Source organism: Podarcis gaigeae (assembly GCF_964106915.1).
Source record: "Podarcis gaigeae genome assembly, chromosome: 10".
Lineage (NCBI taxonomy): Eukaryota > Metazoa > Chordata > Lepidosauria > Squamata > Lacertidae > Podarcis > Podarcis gaigeae.
Window position 1 is genome coordinate 52,983,976 of NC_139686.1, and position 23,130 is coordinate 53,007,105.

A 23,130-nucleotide genomic window follows, 5' to 3' on the forward strand; every position below is an offset into this window, starting at 1 on the left:
TGAAACAAACCACAATCCCTGGTTGTACGTAACACTAAGCCACAGTTATGGTTTGTTGCATGCAAAGCAGGAGTTCATGGTAAACTGTTAACTGTGGTTATAGTTGGTGCATGCACACATTTTATTCTAGAATCAATGGAGACTAAGGTATTTGTTTTTTTCCTGATAAAGTTCACATGCAGTCTAGATCTATTGCATATGTTTAGCCCCTGAAAAACACTTCTTGATAAACTGGTTTCATTCAGAAAACAAAAGTTCATTGCAGATTGACCCTGCATTAGTCTGCAGTGTGTCCATTTGAAAACAGATGTAGGCGGTCCCAGAAAAGCTCCTTCCAATACTTTGCTACTACTGGCCTAGCTGCCAACAAGAACAGACCAATAAGATGTTTGAAATGCAGGTCCATATTACAGTGGTACCTCGGGTTAAGTACTTAATTCGTTCCGGAGGTCCGTTCTTAACGTGAAGCTGTTCTTAACCTGAAGCACCACTTTAGCTAATGGGGCCTCCTGCTGCCGCCGGAGCGCGATTTCTGTTCTCATCCTGAAGCAAAGTTCTTATCCCGAGGTATTATTTCTGGGTTAGCGGAGTCTGAAACCTGAAGCATATGTAACCTGGAGTGTATGTAACCCGAGATGCAAGTTAAACCAGATTCAGGGATTTAATGATGTTTTGTCCGGTTATGGCACAAAACCCCCCAAATATTGATTCCCACAATGTGACCACTTTTCACAGGTCCACCGCATGTGCTGGTGTGACCCTGTTGACATGCACCTCCTCTAGCAAGTTTGGGGTGAGTGGCACTGATATGGGCTAGTCTGGCTGGTGCTGAGTTTCTTTAACAGAAGCCGACACCTATATGAAGGAAAATGGATTTGAAGGTGGCATACACCAGGATTGCAATCACCAATTCTTTCTTCATTTACCTTGGCCATATGCAGGGAGAAAAAGGCATGGATAGTCTAATCACAGGAAGAGTTTTAAAGCACACATCAGGTGACTTGACCCTGCATACCCCGTTGTGCATGGCTTACTCTAGAATCAATCAAGATTAAAAGCATGTTGAGGACAAGCATAAATGATTCAACATTGAGAAAAACTACATTTCCAGCTATGTATTGTTATTTGTATCCCAGATTTTATGTGTAATCTCAGTGCCATTTTAGATACTAGTATAAAGAGAGATGATCTGTTTATGCTGTTTAGTGCTACAGTTGAAAGATCAGCCTCAAAATTTTGCCATTTTCTTAGGCCCAAACTATCCTGTGCAGCAGACCCACATCTTTTAAAAGCAGATGAACACCAGTAATGTATAAAGTGGAAAATGAGGATGTAATTTAAAAGGTCATAAGGGTGTGTGATTGTGGAGAGAGGAGGCGGAACTTTTTGCCTGCCAATGAAATTAGGAGTTGTCTGGATGTCAAGCTGCCACCCTGTTTCCCTCACCTACTCACCTTCTGTAATTCCAGATGTTTGGGTGGTAGTCAGTGGTGAGAAGTATTCAGCACATGGTCATATATTATTACTTAGTTGTGGTGAACCAGAGATTTCCCCCCCATAGAGATTTCTAGAGATTTTTGCCCTACAGGTGCTTTATTATCCTGTTGCTGCCAGGCATGTACATTTTTATGTTCCCAAACATTTTAGATGCAGTTTTAATTTTGCTAACTATTTTATTATTTTGTGGCATTTAGTTTGCTGTATTTTTTGTATTTTCAAGTTATTTTGTAAACTGCCCTGGGAACTTACCGTATTTTTCGCTCTATAACACGCACCCGACCATAACACGCACGTAGTTTTTAGAGGAGGAAAATCCGTAGGCATGCCACCCGTAGGCATTCCCTCCATAACACGCATAGACATTTCCCCTTACTTTCTAGGAGGAAAAAAGCGAGTGTTATGGTGCAAAAAATACGGTAATTGAAAGGTGGCATAAATATACTTAGAACAAAGCAAATTGTGAAGTTCCTGCCTTCTTTGCCATAATTGAGGAACTGCAACCAGACTTGCAACAATTTGTTAGTACCGTACCTTCTCCTTCACACTCTTCCTTGCATTCACACTATCATTCTGAATGATTAATGGACCACACCATTACAAAAAATAAAACAGTGCAAGCAGATACTTCCTGAAACACCTGAAACAAAGACTGATTAATTGAAACATTGGTATGTTTATAATTAGGAGGAAAATCTTATTCTGGATGAGAGCTGAGCCTTGGTTGCTCAGATCTGAAGCACACGACAAGGGTGTGGGTGCAAGATCTGAGCCAAATGGAGCCAAACTCTAATATGGAAATGTGGGGGCCTCGTCTGTCATTAAAATTCAGCCAATGGAATAGATCTCCACTGAGTAGATTATGTACTATTCAGTCAATAGCTGCATTTGCCTTTGTATGATGATGCTAACAGGAGTCAGTAATATCTGCAAAGCTTGAGAGACAGCAGCCCATAATACGCACAGATGAGTCAACATGTAACTTACTGTAAATGTTTCTGAGTTCAGATTTGAGTTGGAGCTTTTTTTGAGTTTGGAGAACTGCAACAAGTAAAGTGATTCAGCTGTCTTTCCTGCTCACCCCCGTTCCCCTTTGGTTAGAGAGGCTTCCCACTTGTGTTGCAGTTGCCTAAAAGTGCCACTCAGGACTCATAGGTCTGTAACCTGTTGTGAACTAAAAGTATTCTAGAACAGTGGTTCTCAACTGGTGGTCCACAGATCCCAGGGGGTTCACGTAACCCACTCAAGGTGTCTGTGGCACCGTTCACATAACAAAAACTACCATAAAGGTATCAAAAAATTCAAAAGCATGGGATCCATGGCTTGGATTTTATAAAACAGTGGGTCCACAGTACTTAGCTAACTGGGGACCACTGTCCTAGAAGGTACATTTATAGCACAATCTTATGCATGTTTACTCAGTAGGAAGCCCTGTTGTGTTCAGTGGTGTTTTTCCCTAATAAGTGTGTTTAGGATTTCAAACTTAGTGAGATTTTTATTTACTGTTTAATAATACTGTACAGAGAATGATAGATAAGTGAACAAAGTGATTTTCTAAGGATGTTTTGCTGCATATCAACTCCAAATTGGGTTGTAACTTGAGGTTGGTAAGTGTGAAATGAATATCGCAGTCACACAGTCTCTTACATGGGCAGATATGCTTTGGAAAGAGGTACTTTTTATGAGAGAAAGCTATGACATTTTTGCTATTGTGCTTCAATAGAAATAACAGTAAATCAATACTGCTAAAATATCGAGTTTCACAATTACTCTAATTTTTCCAGATATTGTGCCACCTTTTACTGGTAACTGGTTTTAATGTTATGAGTAATTGGATTCCCCCTCCTGCCCCTCTTAACGGTTGAAAAAGTTGCTATGATTTTTCGTATTTATTAAATGCTACAGTTTTGAGTGATGAGTAATACCCTTTGAGACAATAGTGTCTTGTATTATCGTCTTATGTTACATTGTTCTTCTTGCTTCTAACACAACTATGAATTTATTAGTATCAGCCAAGAAAATGCAAGATTTCTCGACAAGCTTAAGTGTAAATGTCGCAAGGACATACTTCTGCATTCAGTTTCTTGTGCATAATTTCAGTTAAGATGATTAATGCCCATGTGGCGGTGACACATGCATATTCTTCTGAAGTCAAAGCCTAAACGACTTTAGTGACATTGGCTTTTACCTCATACTATCCTGGTCTGCCTAGTACAGCAGTTTCCGATCTCGGATTCTTTTCCAGTCAGAACTTTGAACCGAGTGATGCAGTATGGGCAAATGCAACAGAGTTGATATTTCCTTTGAAGTTTCTGCTGCAGGCATTGCAATGCTAAAAAGCCAAACAGCTTTTTACTTTGAAATATGACATGGCTCTTTATCATAGAATTGTAGAGTTGGAAGGCACCCCAAGAGTCATCTAGTCCAGCCCCCTGCAATGCAGGAATCCTGCCCGCAGCCATTCCTAGGTGGGCTCGAACCACCCGCCTTCTGATTAACAGCCAGATGCACTGATCCATTGCACCACAGAGACCACCTGCCATGCAACCTTTAAAGAAAGATCTGTCATCAATCACAGCTCTTCAGGGCACACGTACCGGTACATTGTTTAATTGAACTGCAATACACATATCTAAGGGGATGCGGGTGGCGCTATGGGTAAAACCTCAGTGCCTAGGACTTGCCAATCGCATGGTCAGCGGTTCGAATCCCCGCGGCAGGGTGCGCTCCCGTCGTTCGGTCCCAGTGCCTGCCAACGTAGCAGTTCGAAAGCACCCCTGGGTGCAAGTAGATAAATAGGGACCGCTTACCAGCGGGAAGTTAAACGGCATTCCGTGAGCTGCGTTGGCTCGCCAGATGCAGCTTGTCACGCTGGCCACGTGACCCGGAAGTGTCTGCGAACAGCGCTGGCTCCCGGCCTATAGAGTGAGATGAGCGCACAACCCTAGAGTCTGGCAAGACTGGCCCGTACAGGCAGGGGTACCTTTACCTTTTTACACATATCTAAAGGTTGGCCATGAAAGTATCTAAAATGAACTTCTTAAATTCAAAATGTTTATGAAAAATTTGCTTTCCCTTTAATTATGTTTGCCAATTCTAAAATAGTGCAGATTGGGGGTATTTGTGTAATCGCTGAAGTATGTAGGCTGGAAAGTACTTCAAAAGTTGGCCACATAAAGATATCTGGAATTGCTTTATTAAATAAGATTTTGTTCATATGACAGGAGTGTTTTTTTTAAAAAAAATAGATATATGAAAGTAACATTTTTTTGTGTATCAGAAATCTTCAGTTTTTATGCATGTGTGTGTGTGTGTGTGTGTGTGTGTGTGTGTGTGTGTGTAGGGTGAGTCTTTTAAAAGGAGCCCCATGGAACATGTGTACTGTGTATCCATGGGGCCTCTTTTAAAGGACTCACCCTGTATATACATACATATATGACACGACTAAACGACTAAACAGCAACATCCTTGCATGCATATACACACACATACAGAGTGTATCTGTGCAGCATGACTCACCCTTTCTTGTGATTCTGGCCAAAGTACTTTGGAGTTTAAGTTTTCAAATGGACTGTGAAGAACTTTGAAGGTTCAAAGTTTTTAATTGTACATAACTCCAGTGCTTTCCAATAGCACAGAGCCAGTCCTGTGTTACAGAGGGAACATGATTGTTGCGCTTTTGAGGTTTCATCCCATGTGATCAGTGATGTTGGAATGAGGGAGATCTCACAGGAGAGCCAAACAGTGGGGTTGCTTGCCATACTAACATGTCTTGCCCATGTGACCAACACTTTATAAGACCAGCAGGTTGGCCTTTTGGTGCTTCTCTCAACAGAGGATGTAAGAAATGAGAGGGCATCTAGTAAGGCCTTCTCAGTCTCAGCTTCAACACTTTGGAATGACCTCTTTATGGCGGTGTGCCTTGCACCATCATTCCTTTAATTTAGTACACAGATATGGAACTATAGGTATTACAGAATTACAGTATAGCTGGAACTTCTGCTGGCCTGCTGATACTATTGCTGATATTTTAGTTTGCTGTTTAAATGTTTTATATGTATGAATTTTTTAAAAAATTGTGGTACACCCTGTGACCATTTTGTAAATGCTGGTACAGAAATCCTTAGTTAAGTATACAAAATAATACTTGAAAATGATATCATTTTTACAGTAGGTGGCAAAGGTTTCCAGCTGTTTAACAATAGCAACAACTAAGGACTCAGCTATACAGCTACAAATAAAACATTTTAAGTGTGTTTTAAGTGCAATATGCAATGTGACACTAGATGGCGATGGTGAGCCTTATGGAAAATTCAATGTATTTTTAAAAATGCTTTTTTAAAAAACGTTTTCAGAACATTTTTTTATATGTGTGTAGATTCTACATAAAACTCACCCTCTCAGTTAGACTACAAAAAAGAGAAAAGAATGGAGAACAATTATTATATAATTTTAGTTATCCTTAATCTCTTTGCTAATACTTAACTCTTGCAGTTTAGCCATGAACAATTTATAAGAGAACGGTTTGGTAAATTCTTGTTGATAAAGCAGCTTGGAAAGGAAGGGGTAAATCTTCTTAAATTGCTTATAGTGTAATCCTTTGTTGTTGTTTAGAAAAATGTGATAGAGGAAGAACAGCGCTAGGAGAGAGAGAGATCAGAGAACCTTCAAATAGCCCAAATATACAAGTAGATACAGAGGACCAGCCTGTCTGGGGGAATTGCACTGGTGATGACCTCATCAGAAGTAAGTATTTCCAGAACTAATTGCTGCTGTTTAGACTTGCCTTTTTAGTGTAATCTTTTAATGACTGTTGATGTAGCTAAATCTGTGTTAAATGCATTTGTGTAGAACTGTAATGTGTGTCAATAGAATTTCTTCTCAGGGATGATTTCTGTCAGTCTTCATCATCAAAGACTACCTAGAGATAAACAAGCTGTTTTTGTGATTGAGCAAACATGCATTATACCATGTCAGGCAGCGCATCTGTGCAATTATTATTTTAAGATTCCATAATGCTGTTTTCCATTAATTCCAAGGAAAGCAAATGCCCTTTGAACAATCTTGAGATTTGTCAGTCTTGTTGTGTGTTAAGGAGAGAGGAGAGTGCCTTCAGATTCTCTACAGAAGGCAGTGATTCAAGTTTTCAAGTTATAAATTCAAATTTCATCCAGCCTGAACTCTGTGAGTAGCTAGTCTTTATGGCACCAATTACCTGCTTGTGCATGTCTCCCCCTCATACAGATGGGATAATATAGGGCCAGTCCTATCGAATCCTGCTTGTGGATTTCCCATAGGCATTTGGTTGGCCACTGTGAGAACAGGATGCTGGACCTAGAGGGGGTGTTTGCCTGATCCAGCAGATTCTTATGTTCTTAATTTCCAGGTCTGCAGTGAACAGGGATGTTCACAACAATAAATGGGTGTGTGCAGAAAAGTGCAGTGTATGTAGGAAGTTGTCTTATGCTTAAAATCTTCACTTCTGCATCAGTGGCTTTAGAAGATTGGGATCATAGTTTGCATGTTTCGTGCAGCACGTGTTCTTGATGGGTCTTCCCTAACGGTCTAGTAAAACTGCATTGGAATTAAAAGATATGAGTGTTCCATTGTGTAGAAAATGGAATCAGTCAAAAGTGAACATTTTGGATTGAGGACATGCAAAGCAATTATTTGAAAAAAAATTAAGAATTGGTAAGTAAGACTGATTTGCCAAGGAACTTGCTTTTCTGTGTTGCATTGAACATAATACACATCATAATTTTAACATGAGCCTTGCTTTCTGTTTACTGCTGCTTTAATGACTCAATATTTTTTTCTCCTTCCAAATGGATTGTTTATCCACCTACGCAGTTTCAAATATTGCTCTGTTTGTTATAAGTCTTCTTAGCTTTCCCATTATAAATGTTTCCAGGTGTTTCGTTTTTCTTATTATTGTAAAAAAATAATACAGCAAGATAATAACTTTTGGGCAGTTAAACAGCTTAACACTGTCAGGAAATTCTTCTTAATGTTCAGTCTTAATCCCTGTTCTTGTCATTTGGACACCTTGCTTCAGCTTCTACCCTGTGGATCAGGCCTGGGGAGTTTTGTTCGACCTGAGAGCTACATTCTTTCATAAGCAGCTTTCCAGGGGCTGCATAGCACTGACAGGCATAGTGAGAAGCAAAAGTGGATATGACACTTGCCTTCCACAGTAGGATACATTCCAGCCTCACAAAGGTCCATGATTCTATCCCACTTCTCCTTCCAGGTATTAGCAAGAAGAGGCATCATCAATGTTCATGAGCATGTTCCATCTAGGCAAAAGCACTTAAGATGGACACAGAGACCTGGGAGAGGGTACATGACCTATAGAGAACCCTGACTGAGGGCCTAACAGAGACCTGAAGAGCTGCTTTTGATTTTGTGGCCTGAGATTCCTCACCCTTTCCATAGAGGAGCAGAAAATAAATAGGGTCCATCATGTATGTGACAGCCCTTCAGATATTTGAAGATGACTGTTACATCTCCTCTTAGTTGTCTCTTCTCCAGGCTTCATGTATTTAATTCATTCAATGATTCCTTCTTTGTGTTTTCTTTAAAATTGACATTTTCCTAGTAAATTAAGAGAAGTTAAAAATTAAAAAATGAGAAGGAAACTTAGAGTTGTATCCATAATGCAAGTAAACATACTATTGTCACATCATGCCTTGCTATTTTCACCATTCAAAGTGCAATGTTACGCAGCCAATCATTTCAGCTTTTAATTTGAGCACCTTTAGGATCTTATGAGACATTTTCCTTGAAAAGAGAAGCTGTCTGATTCCATTGTCACCATTCACATAAGAACATAGCCTATTCTGCCAAATTCCACCAATATACTTGTTTTTCCATTATTTTTCTTTGTTTGAATGACACACATTACTGCAAAATTACCATAGTAGGAGTTAATTCAGCACAATTTGTTCGATATTCTATAGCAATAAGCAATAGAAGTTGAAGGAGCAATAGGCATGGGTCTTGTAGACTTGTTCAGATTTAATCTTCCTGTTGCTCAAACAGGACTTCAGCTTTGTGATATTTAAGAAAACAAGAAGCATCTCCCATATATTCAAACTGTCATGAATAATTGATTAATAATAATCCAGTTCTCAAGATTAAATAGCCTATTATATGCTGAAGTTTTACAGATAGAAAGGTCACTGCCATCCATCATTTCAGCTTCAAATTTATCCTCTTCTTCACTAAACATCCACCTTGTTCTTTCTGGAAAGGGGTATTTTTATCCATATTGGAGGGAGTGGGGAGGATAAACTTCTGGGATATGTTGTGTACTATTCAGTAAGTGGAGAAATTTGGTAAACCCAAGCCATAAAAAATGTAAAACAAGCACCTTTCAAGGTAATGCATTAATGTACTAAAATAAAAATAAATAAAAATCTCCCACAGTGCTAGAGAAACTGAAGTGGTAGTTTTTTCAGTGTCCACATTAGAGAATTGTTCTCTGAGGGGCTCATCATTTAGGACTGATTCACATGATCAGTCATATCAGATAATACCTTGCTTGTGTGAAATCTCTATTGCATTCTCAGCTCTTAGGTGGAGTTTCCTTATTGGGTTAGTTTACACTGAGGCCCAACAGAAAATATACTGAAAGCTACTTTGTGCCAAAGTTATTTATCCAGTCAGATGATGTGATAGCTTTCAAAGAGGGATTTTAATAATGTACAGGACTTTCACTGCTCAATTACACGATGTTTTATATAATGGGGTGTTTCCAGCTACCCCATCCCTTATAAGACGCTTCTGCAACATCATGGGAGGGGTCTTTCTAGGACTAAGGTGAAACCGTGAAGCTCCTTTGTTATTTTTGCTATTGGATGCTGCATGTTTTATTAATCTTGTTAAATTTATAGTATTTAAATGTGCTTTTTTGTATGGCTGTTATATTTGCTATTGTTTTGCTGTGTTATTTTGAAATTATTTTTGTAGTGTTGGTTTGAAATGTATTCCTGTTTTCTTTGTTGTAAGCTTCTTTGAGCGTGATTTTGTGAGTGTGAAAAAGTGGCATACAAATTGACTGACTGACTGACTGACTGAATATTTTCAGACGACTGGAGCCAACGCTTGAATGAGAAAGAACTGTCAGTGTTATCAAGCTTTGTATTAAGAATTACCCATATATACTGAACTTAAATCTAAGAAAAGGACACGAGGCTACTATCTTCTAATTGTTCAAAAAGTGTTGGTCATATTAATAGCGATGATTCTAAAGAGGACTAAATCTACAGGCAGTGTGTTATCTGGGGGAATAACTGCTTTCCTGCCTAAGACTGATGTTTGCTATTTTTATTATGTATGAACAATCTGATGTTCGTTTGCCTGGGTGCAGGGTCCAGTGAGCAGAGTGGGATTTGCCTGTTAGTAGACATGCACACAATTATGCTGCATGTTCAGTCATTAATCCAAAAAGTTTTAGGTAATGTGAACCCCAAGTCGGAAGATCATTATCTTAACAAGGGAAAGTCCTAATTATTTGTCACTGTCCTTTCCTTGTTAATCTCTCCATAACTCCAATCAGCAACTAAAGTTTTGATGCTTTCTAAATAAAGTACATAAAGCAATATATTGTTTGAAGCGAATATTACTTAAATCGCTCCCCGCCCCGTAGCTATAATGCATCCTTTTGAACCTACCAGAAATAAAGCTGCATTTTATGTTAAGATGTATGTTTCCATTGGGTTCCAGTATATTTCAAAGAAGCTTGCCTGTGTATAGCATACAAAAAAAAAAAGTACCTGCCCACACCTTTCCTGAAATAATACTGTGTAGTAAGTGAATTGGCATTGTGATAGTCTGCAATTTTCTAGAATAATGATATATTCAATTAACCATATTTAGCATTTGAAACACAAAATAAGATACTTTGCCAAATTATAAAGGCGTAAGATGGTTTAAAATGTTAGCCATCTCCAAAATAATCAGTCCTTCAGTAGCACAAGATATTTTAAACAAAAATGGTGTGGTAAATACTCACAGATACATTTTACTACCATCTACAGTGGTACCTCAGGTTACATATGCTTCAGGTTACATACGCTTCAGGTTACAGACTCCGCTAACCCAGAAATAGTGCTTCTGGTTAAGAACTTTGCTTCAGGATGAGAACAGAAATCGTGCTCCGGTGGCGTGGCGGCAGCAGGAGGCCCCATTAGCTAAAGTAGTGCTTCAGGTTAAGAACAGTTTCAGGTTAAGTATGGACCTCCGGAATGAATTAAGTACTTAACATGAGGTACCACTGTATATGAGAATAGTGCTCTCTTCGAGTCTATATAAGGTATATATCTGAATGGAATAGCTTTGTATTTGTGTGCTCTGCAGGTTGTCCTTGAATGTAAAGGTAAAGGTAAAGGTACCCCTGCCCATATGAGCCAGTCGTGACCGACTCTGGGGTTACGCGCCCATCTCGCTTAAGAGGCCGGGGGCTAGCACTATCCGAAGACACTTCCGGGTCACGTGGCCAGCATGACGAAGCTGCTCTGGCGAGCCTGCACCAGCGCAGCACACGGAAACGCCGTTTACCTTCCTGCTATAAAGTGGTACCTATTTATCTGCTTGCACCTAAGGGTGCTTTCAAACTGCTAGGTGGGCAGGAGCTGGGACCGAACAACGGGAGCTCACCCCGCCGCGGGGATTCGAACCGCCAACCATACGATCGGCAAGTCCTAGGCGCTGAGGTTTTACCCACAGCGCCACCCGCGTCCCGTCCTTGAACGTAACTATGAACAAAAGCAGCCTTGCCTACATCTGTCTGTGTACCAAGGGTTAACTAGAATGGATAGTGGCTGCATAGCTGATTTAATTCAGTTTTCAGATATAAGTCTACACTTAATAGTGGTATATAGATAATGACAGACTCACACATATATAGGTTTTGCATTTCACTTGCCTTGGAACCACACTGAACCTGGCTGGAGATCTACCAGAATTTGACTGTGTTGTTATGCATCTGGAGGTTTGGGAAATGTTGTAGACCTTGCCAAATAGATATGGAGGCCTCTTGCATGACAGGACTGTGTCAAGTTGGGACAGGAGGTTCCAGTGCATGAATATACAGCCTGTTATGTATCTAAAGACTGCAAATTTTTAGTGAGTGGAATTCAGCTATGAGAAAGATTCCAGAGATGCACCTCTGGAATTGCCAATGAATTCATTTATTCAGTACTAATACTATACTAGAGTGGAATCCAGTAATTTTGTCCACTTCTGACTTTAGAAGGTGGTATTAGTCCATGAGGCCTTTTCTCTGGCACTTCTTTCAGGGCTGGAGACTGTTTTTAAGAACATTTATAGTTAGTATCAGTTGAAGCTGTGTTATGGTTTAAATTTAAAATGTAGAGATATTGTGGTTAAGAGTTGCCTCTTAAGGATGTAAGGAGGAGGATAGCAGACCTGGTTTCTTTCACTTTTGTGGTGAGCTGAGTAATTATATTTTGCTTAGGGCAAGAGAGTTGGAACTGCTGCTACTTATAATTTGTACTTGGAAATGCAGGCATATATTGCATATTATGTGTGGCTTTAAGCCTTTTCCTTTTTGAGCTAGAGGGAGTTCAGTATGTGTGAAGAGTACTTCACTTAGAAATAGTCACAACTTGAGCTGTGTCCCTGTGCTATAAATATACCACAGTTCACTTATAAAGCCCTGAAAACAATGGGACTAATACTTCTCTGCCGCGGTACATGGAGTGCAGCAGTATCCCATCAAGATTGCTATGGGGAATGGGAGCTTGTGTGACTCAATGGAAGGGAGAAGACAAGGCTGGATGTGAATTGTAGAAGACACATAATAGCTTGATATGGAGTGTGAGGGTGTGTGTGTGTGTGTGTGTGTGTGTGTGTGTGTGTGTGTGTGTGTGTACACACACACACACACACACACACACACACACACACACACAATGGAACTGGGGTGGAGTTATGTTCTATGTGAAAATACTTGCATACATAGGCACTGCAGTTAAGAACACTCCAATTACAGTCGTACCTTTGAAGTCAGGTGGAATCCGTTCCGGAAGTCCGTTCGACTTCCAAAACTTTCGGAAACCAAAGCACAGCTTCTCATTGGTTGCAGGAAGCTCCTGCAGCCAATCGGAAGCCGCAGAAGTCCCGTCAGTCGTTCGGGTTCCAAAGAACATTCGCAAACCTGAACACTCACTTCCGGGTTTGCAGCGTTCGGGAGCCGAAACGTCCAAGTACCTAGGCGTTTGGGATCCAAGGTATGACTGTATTCGATTTTTAAAAATAAAATAGAATTATTATTCTTTTAATGGCTTCACCAGTAGATTCTTCTCCATGAAGTTTGGAAGGGGAAAGGAAAGGAAAGTTATTGAATAAAAATAAGAGAATATTTACACATGGTTGTAGCAACTGTGTGTGTTAAACGTTTTTCCATGTACAAAGTGTTTTTGAAAAATAACCAAATTTCATACAAAAACATTGGTTATGTTGGAAATATTTGTAAATGTGGTGTGCACTAAATAAGCTCTAACAGGACAATGTTGTTTTGTTCTATACATTTCTGAAATGCTGAATGTATTTTATCATGGTATATCTTTACAGTGTTCAAAATAAAGCAAAAAGCTCTGCTGATATTTGGTGCCCATTCAGTTAATTCCACAAGATAAGGACTTCTGAGTACCTCTGGCCTCCGCTGTATTGAAACTATGGGAGCATAATGATTTCATAGAGATTTATATCTTCTTCTGTGAACTGAGAGGAGGATCAGAATTTTAACTTGCTTGGGGGGAAAAATAGCATGGATAATTTCATCCCATTATGGCTGTCTTTGCCATCTCCTTTGTGAATGTTCTTTTACAAATTTACAAGAGCAAGATGACTGGTGTTTTTCTTTTCTTTCTCAATTTTGAAACCTTGTGGTCACTGCTTATAAGGGACATGAAACTCTATAGTCTAGTAAGAAAAATGCTTTAACCATTTGGGGGGGGGGTAGAGAGAGGGGGGGGGGAGTCGAAAAACCAGTATTGTACCTAAAGTGTTTGGTACTGATTTCAAATAAGCTACACTTGACTTCCTTTTAGGTAAGAAAGTGTATAAGTTTTTAGGAAAGTTTATCTTTGCAATCCATGGTTAAGAGTACTCTTAGGAATTATTTTAGTAGTATTGTTAGAATATATTTCATGTCATAAATATAAATATTGTGTCCTAAGTTCTTTGTATTAAATAATACAGTACTAAGTCATAATTTTGCCAGAAATATAGTAGTACACCCAACATTGCAGTTCCATAGGCACTGCAGACTTCCATGCATGCAGTGGAACCCCATTGTCCTCTCCTGTCATCTCCAGCCCCCTATGTAACCTCAAAATCAGCTGTAGAGAAGGACCATTTGAAGCAGATTTTGGGGGTGCACAGAGAAAACAGAGCACTGCTATAGGAGTGGAACACAACAGGTTGGATATAACCCTTTACTAAATTTGAAGCATCTGCTTATGGCAAGTAAATATAAAAATATTAATTTCATCCTTCATCTTGCTGATCATGGAACAAGCAGAGGTATCCTCCTCTGTGGCCAGCATGGGACCCAACTGGTCTGGTGGAAAAGCAACACCACCTCCTGCTAGCCTGCATACCATATATAAAACCATATATAAAAAAATCTACCTGCCTACATGGACTTCCTTATCACCTATGGATAATTAAAGTATTAGAAGACTGATTTATTTAATGTGGTTTGCCAGCAACAATTAAAAGCCTACACCCTCCCCAGACATGTTTATGAAAGTGATGCCAATTGTGGCCAGCCATGGCTGCCCCTGCTGCCCCCACATCTGTAAGGGCACCATTTTGGCCATCCATGTGTTAGTCTCCCTTTGTCAGTGTCAGGAGGTGGCAATGCAGAAAATATGTGATGTGGCTCCACATCACTATCCTGGAAGCCTCACAGCAAAAACGAATGATAACGAGTTAATAATGCAGTCCCTTCTGAACAAGCACCAAGCTGCTGGAACCTTTGATAGCATTTCTGGCATGTCCAGTGTTGTTTGCAGTACTTGTGAGTAATGGTCTAGTAGGTATAGTATTTTGGCATTATAAACCTAAAGCACTGTCATAAAACAAATTAACTGAGAAAACAAAAAATAAAGGAACATGTTCTGGTATGTAAAGAGGAAACTGAATGGGAAAAAACCCTTAGAGGAATAACCACCTGCCTTGCCCTGAGACCTCATAAATTTTTATGTGACAGAAAACAAAACACCCTTGATAATGTGATTAATGAAGGTGTAAGATGCTGATCAAGAATACTAATGCATAAAATGTTAGGGAGACTATAAATTAGTGTTATAAAATGTTGATCACTGTTGTAATTGGTCATAAAATTAGTGGTTCCAGTTAAGTGCTATGAAAATGTACAAAACTAGAGGTACAAATACAGTGATTTCTTCCCCATCATCTGGTAACACAACTTTAGTATTCATTACTGGCATTTCATAGCTTGCCATGAAGAGAACGCCCAACTCACACATGGGCTTATTGTGGCCGCTCTTTCTTGAAGCTAAATGGCTACTAAGATTACATTTCAGATATTATTTTCCTGTTGGTAATACAAGGGCTGAATCCTAAACTTCAATTCTGTTTTCAGAAAGTTCCTGGCAAAATGGTTGTGTGCTGGTTGAGAATTTCATTTATACTAGATAGGGATAAAATGGCCTGAGGAGACCACCTGGGCCTTATGTCTCTTAGGCCTTTGTGCATCATTCCTGGAACTGGCTAGTAGGTAGAAGCCATAGACGGGCCAAGTGTAAGCATACCATAGAATTGGTGAGCCCTTATGTATCACCCAGTCCAACCTATGCTTGAAACATTAATTCAGAGCTAGAACAAGGGGGATAGAAAATGATAATGGTTGTGGGGGAAAGAGACAGATGGGAAGGAAGGGAGGTAAAATAACAAAAAAAAAAGCAAAGAAAAAGACAGGAAGGCTGGGGAAATGAGAGAGAGTAATGCAGAGAGTAATAAAATAGGGGGATACAGTCATACCTCATGTTACGTTCTTTCAGGTTACGTCCCGGAAGTACCAAAAAGGGGTACTTCTGGGTTTTGCCGCATGCGCAGATGCGCAAAATGACATCACGCACCTGCGCAGGTTGCGTTCTTTTCATGTTGCAAACAGGCCTACGGAACAGATCCCGTTCGCAACCAGAGGTACCACTGTATAAGGTGATCTTATGTTTCAGTGTATTACACAACACCCATTTCTTCTCAAAACTGATTGCAGATAAGTGATTTGGTGAAACTAATTATGTTATCAAAATGCAAGTTTTTGGGGTGCAGAACCCAGTTTCCTAGACTGCATTTGAGCAGAACCCCAGACAAACGTCTGGGGCACCTGCTTAAGTTATAATGGCTAGTACATGTAAAGGGGATATGTAAACACCTGTCTTTTTGCCCTTGGAATATCTGCCTGCTTTTAACACTTTCTCTTTCTATTTCAAATTTTTTTATAAAAATTGTCCAGTAGCACCTTAGAGACCAACTAAGGTGCCAGTGGACAATTTTTTATTTTTTTTATTTATTTCAACTGCATCAGACCAACACGGCTACCTACCTGAATCTCTAAATTTGATTATTTTTATTAGAAAACCATGCACCAGAATATGCAGAATAATAACTACCTTTACCTATAGCCCCAATGAAACTTTATTTTTCCTCGGGTTCCAATTTGTACTATGAAAGCATCAAGTTTGTTTTAACTTCCATCACATTTGATATTTGTTTAGAAGTACAGATAGCTTTTGCAGTGGAGAGTTGAAATTCTTCTGGCTTAAGGATCTCAGCACAAAGGGTGTGTTCTTGGGATGCCTTGCAAAAATGCTTTAAGTAGAGTGAGAACAATGCATGAAATATCCTTTTTGCATCCTGTAAGTGGAGTTCTGAGCTGTCTTAGCGAGGAATTTTCAGTAAACCTTCTGGAAAAAAAATCCACTTGCAATTTTGCTGGAGTATTTCTTCACAAAGGAAATCCTGTTTCATAATGATGTATTTCTTGTAAAACATGAGGAGGTTCCAAAGAAATAGTTGATGGCTGATAGTTGGTACTTTAGTTTCTTTGTAAAGTCAGCATGGTATTAAAAATTCAGCATGAAAAATTGATTTTAAAAAGATGGATTGTACCTTGATCATTTCTTGTTGTTTAGTTAATGTATGCCTTCTGTGATGTAGAAGGTGCAGTATATGCTACTTATTTCCTAGGAAATATTCAAAAATAATTGCTGACAAAAGCCACTTTACAGGTTGACTCAGAGGTATATCTTGCAACTTGAATGTTAATATTCCAGATGGTTGTGCATAGCTACCCAGTAAAGAATTGAAAGGAGGCTAGTCAGAGTTCGTAAAAGTTTGCATTGTTATTGATACTGTATCTTTATGGCTTAATACAGACATTTTGAAAAACCAAAATGGAAGACCTGTTTCAGAATATGTATAATACAAATTTAGGCTAACTTACAGAACACTGGAAACATTTGTAAACCTGACAAACTCTCCTCAAACTAGTGGTTGCATAAATTTGGCTGGCAATTCTTCCACAATGAATGTATTTGATACTATATAGTCCATATCGTCTAAGGTGTTGATGGATTTTTAGCATGGCACAGGAAATAAAGAAATGACTTCCTGATTCAAACATAACTTTTACCCTCCATAGTATATCAGAAATCCAGCTTGACAAAGTATTTCACAGTTCTAAGTATCAAGTCCAATTAATGCTTTAAGGGATAAATGAAAAAATCAGACTAATACTAACCTAATAGATTCCCTCCCATTTCCTTTGCACGTTCATCCAAGGGAGCCCTATGTTCTGCTATCAAAAAACAATACATTTTCCAACCGTAGCCCTTGCATGAAACGAAATTGCATGTGGATACTATATTGATTTTGAAAGGAGCATGGTAATTTGTATTTCATTTTGAACATTGCTTATGGGATGCTATGTGGAGCAAATCCCAATATAGTTATTTTCATAGCAGGTTCCTGTAATAGATGATCGTACCAATAGTCCGCCTTAACATGTTCATGCACACACACATGCACACACACACAAAACATATATATTAAGGGCACCGTCTGTCTTGAGAGACAGTGGAGTGTGCCTTTGGGGTTGAAGTCAAACCACTGTGTTAGCAGCACCAAAGTCACATCTCTGGGGCTGGAGATCCTGGGCTGCCCAGACAGCAAGACTCCAAGCCTGTGATACGAGGATGATGATGATGATGATGATAAAGAAAGAAAAAAAGAAAAATTTATTTATACCCCACCCTTCCCGGTTTAAAAACCAGGCTCAGGGTGGCTAACAGCAGATATAAAACATTGATTAAAATGCGACTTAAAAACAACATAAAATGCAGCATCAATATCAATAAAATTCAAATATTCAGATATCATTGGGGGGGGGACCCAGTCAGTAGACATCAAATGATCACTAGGGCTAACTGGCCAAGTTGGTCCTACTAGGGCCAGCAAGGAGACCAGGGAAGAATTTAAATGTGGGGTCCCAGAAAGGGTTTCTTCATAGAAGAGGAAAGGGGGAAAGGGAATAGAGGATCAGGGTAATTCAAATTGAAGGCCAGGCGGAATAGCTCTGTCTTAGAGGCCCTGAGGAAGGAGCTCAAGTCCTGCAGGGCCCTAGTCTCGTGGGACAGAGCATTCCACCAGGTCAGAGCCGTCACTGAAAAAGCCCTGGCCGTAGTAGAGTATAGTCTGGCTTCCTTAGGGACCTTTAAGAAAGAGTACTTGGCACACTCAAAACAATAACTGTGTAAATGTTTATTATTATTCTGTTATTATTCTGATGGATAGAGTGCTTGTTAATTGTTTTTATATTGTATATCTAGGTATCTCAAATTCTTCATGGAATATTTTAATTTTATTCAATATGTAAAAAAACTAATTTGCATATTCAAAATTTAAGTAGCTTTTCTGAAATAAATAACAACACAAACATTGCACACATATTTCCAACTTCTCAGGTATAAATTATTTAAATCAAACTCAAAATAACCCACATAAATTAAGCATGTCATTGTTTGAACATACTTGTTTGATTATTGCATTGCATTGCTCATTTTTTTGCACTTGTGCCCTCATATATTGAAAACTGAATTCTGCCCATGGTGCATTTCACAGTCCTTATAGCTGTTTATTAATTAGTGTTTGAAAATAGTTTTAATTTGTTTGAAAATTGTGTGTCTGTGTGCAATGAAAAGAAGTCTGTCAATATAAACACAGTTCACAAAATATATTCAAGCGATACTTTTTTGTCAGCTGGAAATTGCAGCAAGTTTGAAATCAGAATAAGAACGTGTGTAATCACTTCGTTCCAAGTCTCCAAAATTTTAGTAATAAATACATGTTAAATTCCTGGAACTATTTTATGCTATCTACTAACCTTACAATTAAATTACTGTGTAAAGTTGGTTAAGTAACACAAAAGTTATTATATTAAGGTGTGCTTTATGAAGAGGCCAATGACAGTACTGCAGTGAAACATGCTAATAGATTATATGCTGTAGCAATATATTGCCTTTTTATTGCTTTTCCACAGGCAGCAGATTCATGTATAGTTATTACTGGCTACATTATCTGCTAGTTTTCTATCAAAAGTGATTCATTCTATTGAATCATTAATCCAATACTTATCATTCTTGGTGGAAATTTTCTAGTATTAACACTGTATAAAAGATTGACCTAAATCCACTGGTTTTGCTGCACTCTAAGAACATTTTAACCATGGAAGAACAGTATTTCTTAAGACAGTTTAAAACTATTCATTGTGGATATTTAACAAGGTAGCATTCTATGTTGTGAGATACACACACATCACACGAGTTGGTGACCAATGCCATCCTGGATTTAAGCTGCTGAATGTTCATAAATCTAGTACTGGAAATATTGATGTGTATTGAATTAGTTACTGAATAACAAGAATAAAATTTTGCTCATACATAGTGCAAAATGGGGGCTTTTGTAGCAGCACATGGTCTGTTTAGAATGATATAACAGACACTGAATGTTCACATATCAAACAAAATGCCATCTTTCTGTAGAAAAGAGGTGTCAAAAAGTTTCTTTGTACCTTTAACGCATGTGATTATGTAGTACAAAATGCAGAGTTTGTAAAATTTCTTGAATATACAGGCAAAAAATGAATAATTCAAAACAACTCATAAGTTCTACATTCTATTGTATCTTTTATAACGCAGGCAGGAGATAGCATTGTGTTCCCAGTAGAGCTGAATTTGCACAAGTTACACCTCTGAAAATGCCAGATGGTCTATGGTCTACTTTTCAGAGCTGTCACATATGTAAAGATTTGAAAAAAAAAAAGAAAGACAGCTGAATGAGAGCAGCGGATCATTAAAGGGAGAGTGAAAGTCCCTGGGTATCACTGTGTTTTAAGAAAGCATTGTGTCGTTCTCTGCATTACGCTTTTCTTTTCTTTAAGAGATACACAACCTTTAAAATAAGGTAAAAACATTGCTGTTTTAAACTGAATGGTTGGGGCTTAATCTTAAAACTGTCAAATGCTTTTTATTCTTTATACTAGAATGCAGTCATATGGTTCCTAATTGGTTTCAAGTGTATTTTAACCATAAGATTCAAGTCTCCCCAGTGAAAAATTATCAATAAAGTTAAAATAAATTTAAATTGGTATAACTAATACATTTGGGGGTTTTATTCACTTTTGATTTGACCTACATATCATATGTGAATACTCTAAAGCCAGTCAGCTAAAAAGTTGTATGTTAATGTTACTGAAATAAGAGTACTTTGGGAGCAGAATTTATCTCTTGATCCTAGTAAAAATAATAAAATGAAAGTAAAACAAATAACTTTGCATGGCTAGACTTCCCCAAGACTTCGTATTGCCCATTAATTGGGAAAATAGGCCTGATGTTTTAAGACAGAGGAGATGATCATGTGTCATGTATTGTAATATGATATTGAAATGTAAACAATTGCAAACAACCATTTCCAATTCTGCTAGATTCTAAAGGTCATAACTGTCAATTCTAATAACTTTGTCATTTAGATTTACAGAATTCTTCCTATGTTCTCTCTTCTTATTTATTGACAAAGGATAACATATTTCCCAACAGCTGACAATTGGTGAAGCATAACATTTTATACCTAAGAATTCCAAATAATGCATCTACTTGCCAGACTGTTAAGTGGCAAGATACTTCCACATCCCAGAGATGATTACCTCTTTATCAATACCTACATAGGGTGAAAATGGAACAAGATCAAATTAGTCTTGCATAGAAATGGGGAATGTTGAGTTTTATGCCAGTGGTTCGGATAAGTTGTCTCTGCCTATGCACTTAAAGGGAGTATTCTATATAAAAGCTATTGCATTTTAAGTTCCTACTACCACCTTTGGGGATTTCCTTTTGTCAGTGAATTGCAAGAGTACTTGTGATCACTGGAGGTACTTGAAATGAATTTATACTTCTATGATTGAGTGGAGCTTTGGTGTTGTGTCTTTAATTCTAAAAGGCTGGGTCGACCCAAAAGGTTTGAATTAAATAATAAGTTATCAGCCTTGCTTATAAGAGCAAGAGAGTGTGTGCTGCTTTTTTTAAAAAAGGAAGAAACTTCCTGCCTTACCACACATATCTAGTTAGCCATGAGGCCTGAGAGAAAGACAGAACTATAGAGCTTCACTGTTTTTTAGCTTAGAGGCATGTCCTGTTTCCCATAAGCAACCAGGCAAATGTTTATTTGCAGATCTAGTTATTCTGACAAATATTATTTTTTCCTTTTCCAATGTTTTAACTAAGGTCATTTTGACATACAGTGGTATAAATGAGGCTTTTATGTTTTCAGTAATATGTGTGTGTGCTTGTGCACTAGAAGCAGAGGGTCACTGTGATCAGCTATTGTTTTTGTCCTTATGGTAGTTGAAAACCCTTCTTCTCTTGAAAAATCAAAGGCTGCTATTACTAGGAGGATGTTGGGCAACATGGAGTTCCTATAATCCCTGTTTCCTGTCAGAAGTACCATTCATTGTTTTTAATTGATTTCCCGCCACCCCTTACAAAATCCCACCATTTGACTCAGGGGTAGGGTTAGCAATGGACAGTGTGGTGTGACTTATCTGACCTTTCTCTTGCCTGAGTCAGGCGCACCAACTCTGTGAGGCCGAGGTGTTTTTGCCCCCCTTCATATCTGTTGCAGGGGAGTCGGTGACAAAGGAGACCAATATACAAGCGACAGTGCAAGTCTCTTTTCCATATGTCACGAGCCTGTTCCACATAAGTTCTTATATACTACTGATATACAGTGGTACCTTGGTTTAAGAACAGTCCGGTTTACAAAATATTTGGTTTACGAACTCCGCAAAACCAGAAGTACAGTGGTACCTCAGGTTACAGACGCTTCAGGTTACAGACTTCGCTAACCCAGAAATAGTACCTCAGGTTAAGAACTTTGCTGCAGGATGAGAACAGAAATCGTGCAGCGGGAGGCCCCATTAGCTAAAGTGGTGCTTCAGGTTAAGAACGGACCTCCAGAACGAATTAAGTGTCCCGGTTTGCAAACTTTACCTCAGTGTAAGAATGGAATCTGAACGGAGGAAGGGCACTGGTGGCGGGAGGCCTTGTAAGGGAAAGTGCGCCTCGGTTTAAGAACGGTTTCAGTTTAAGAACGGACTTGCGGAATGGGTTAAGTTCGTAAACCGAGGTACCACTATATATATTTTTTCTACTGGTATGTACTGAATTTTTTCGTCTATAAGATGCCCCCATGTATAAGATACCTCCTATTTTGGGGGACTCCAATTTAAGAAAATGGGGGGAGATACTATCTGTGTATAAGACGAGCTCAGATTTTGAACATTGTTTTAGAGTAAAAAACAACAACAGTCATACGCAGAAAAGTACGGTATATATTTTCTTAAACCGGTCAGTTACATTGATAACCTCTTACACAATTTAGAGTTGCCTTGTCTTTGTGGTTTATGAAACTTTTAAATTGTGTACTAAATCTGGGCTGTAAATTTATGCTGTCTGTGTTATAAGGACTCCTCATTCCTTTGTTGTGTCTTTTTGATTTTTCAATTATTATACATCATAGTTTTAATATACTTTTGATGCAAGGCTGCTTAGGGAATATGGGAATAAGTTTCGTTGGGCCAAAAACTTCACCTGACCAAAATATAACTGCCCTTTTATATATGACAGTACAAACTAATAAGTCATGTAAATATGATACGGTACATAAAATAATCAAAACATAAAATTAAGTTATTGTTATTATTTTATTATTTATGGGCAGCTTTCAGCACACATAAAAACATAAAATACACAACAGATGACCAACACTGAATCAGATTAATTCTCTGGAAAACACTTGGTGAAACAGAAATGTTTTCAGCAGGTGACAGAACACCATAGCTGTGGATGCCTCTCTTTAGTTCAACAGGAACAGTGTTCCAGAGTATTGATGCCAGTCTGCTAACAGCTTTAGTTCACATATTTATGAGTATAAGCGGCTAAATATTAAACCTATTTTTAAAAATATTTATTAGTTACCAGTTTGTTTCTGGCCATTTTTAGATATTTAAAACCCAAAAGG

The 23,130-nt window shown here is 38.5% G+C and overlaps 1 protein-coding gene across 3 annotated transcripts in view; it reads left to right on the top strand.

The window, feature by feature from the left end:
- The window catches only part of MDFIC (MyoD family inhibitor domain containing), a 44,723-nt gene that overhangs the window by 3,151 nt on the left and 18,442 nt on the right, over positions 1-23,130 (top strand). For 2 of the 3 annotated variants that reach the window (XM_083699508.1, XM_083699507.1), the window contains exon 4: positions 6,112-6,243. In XM_083699508.1, coding sequence (XP_083555634.1) covers positions 6,112-6,243 — 132 coding nt within the window. Of the gene's footprint in view, positions 1-2,210; positions 4,167-6,088; positions 6,244-23,130 lie in introns of those variants that run through there. The other variant, XM_083699509.1, reaches the window with a different exon arrangement.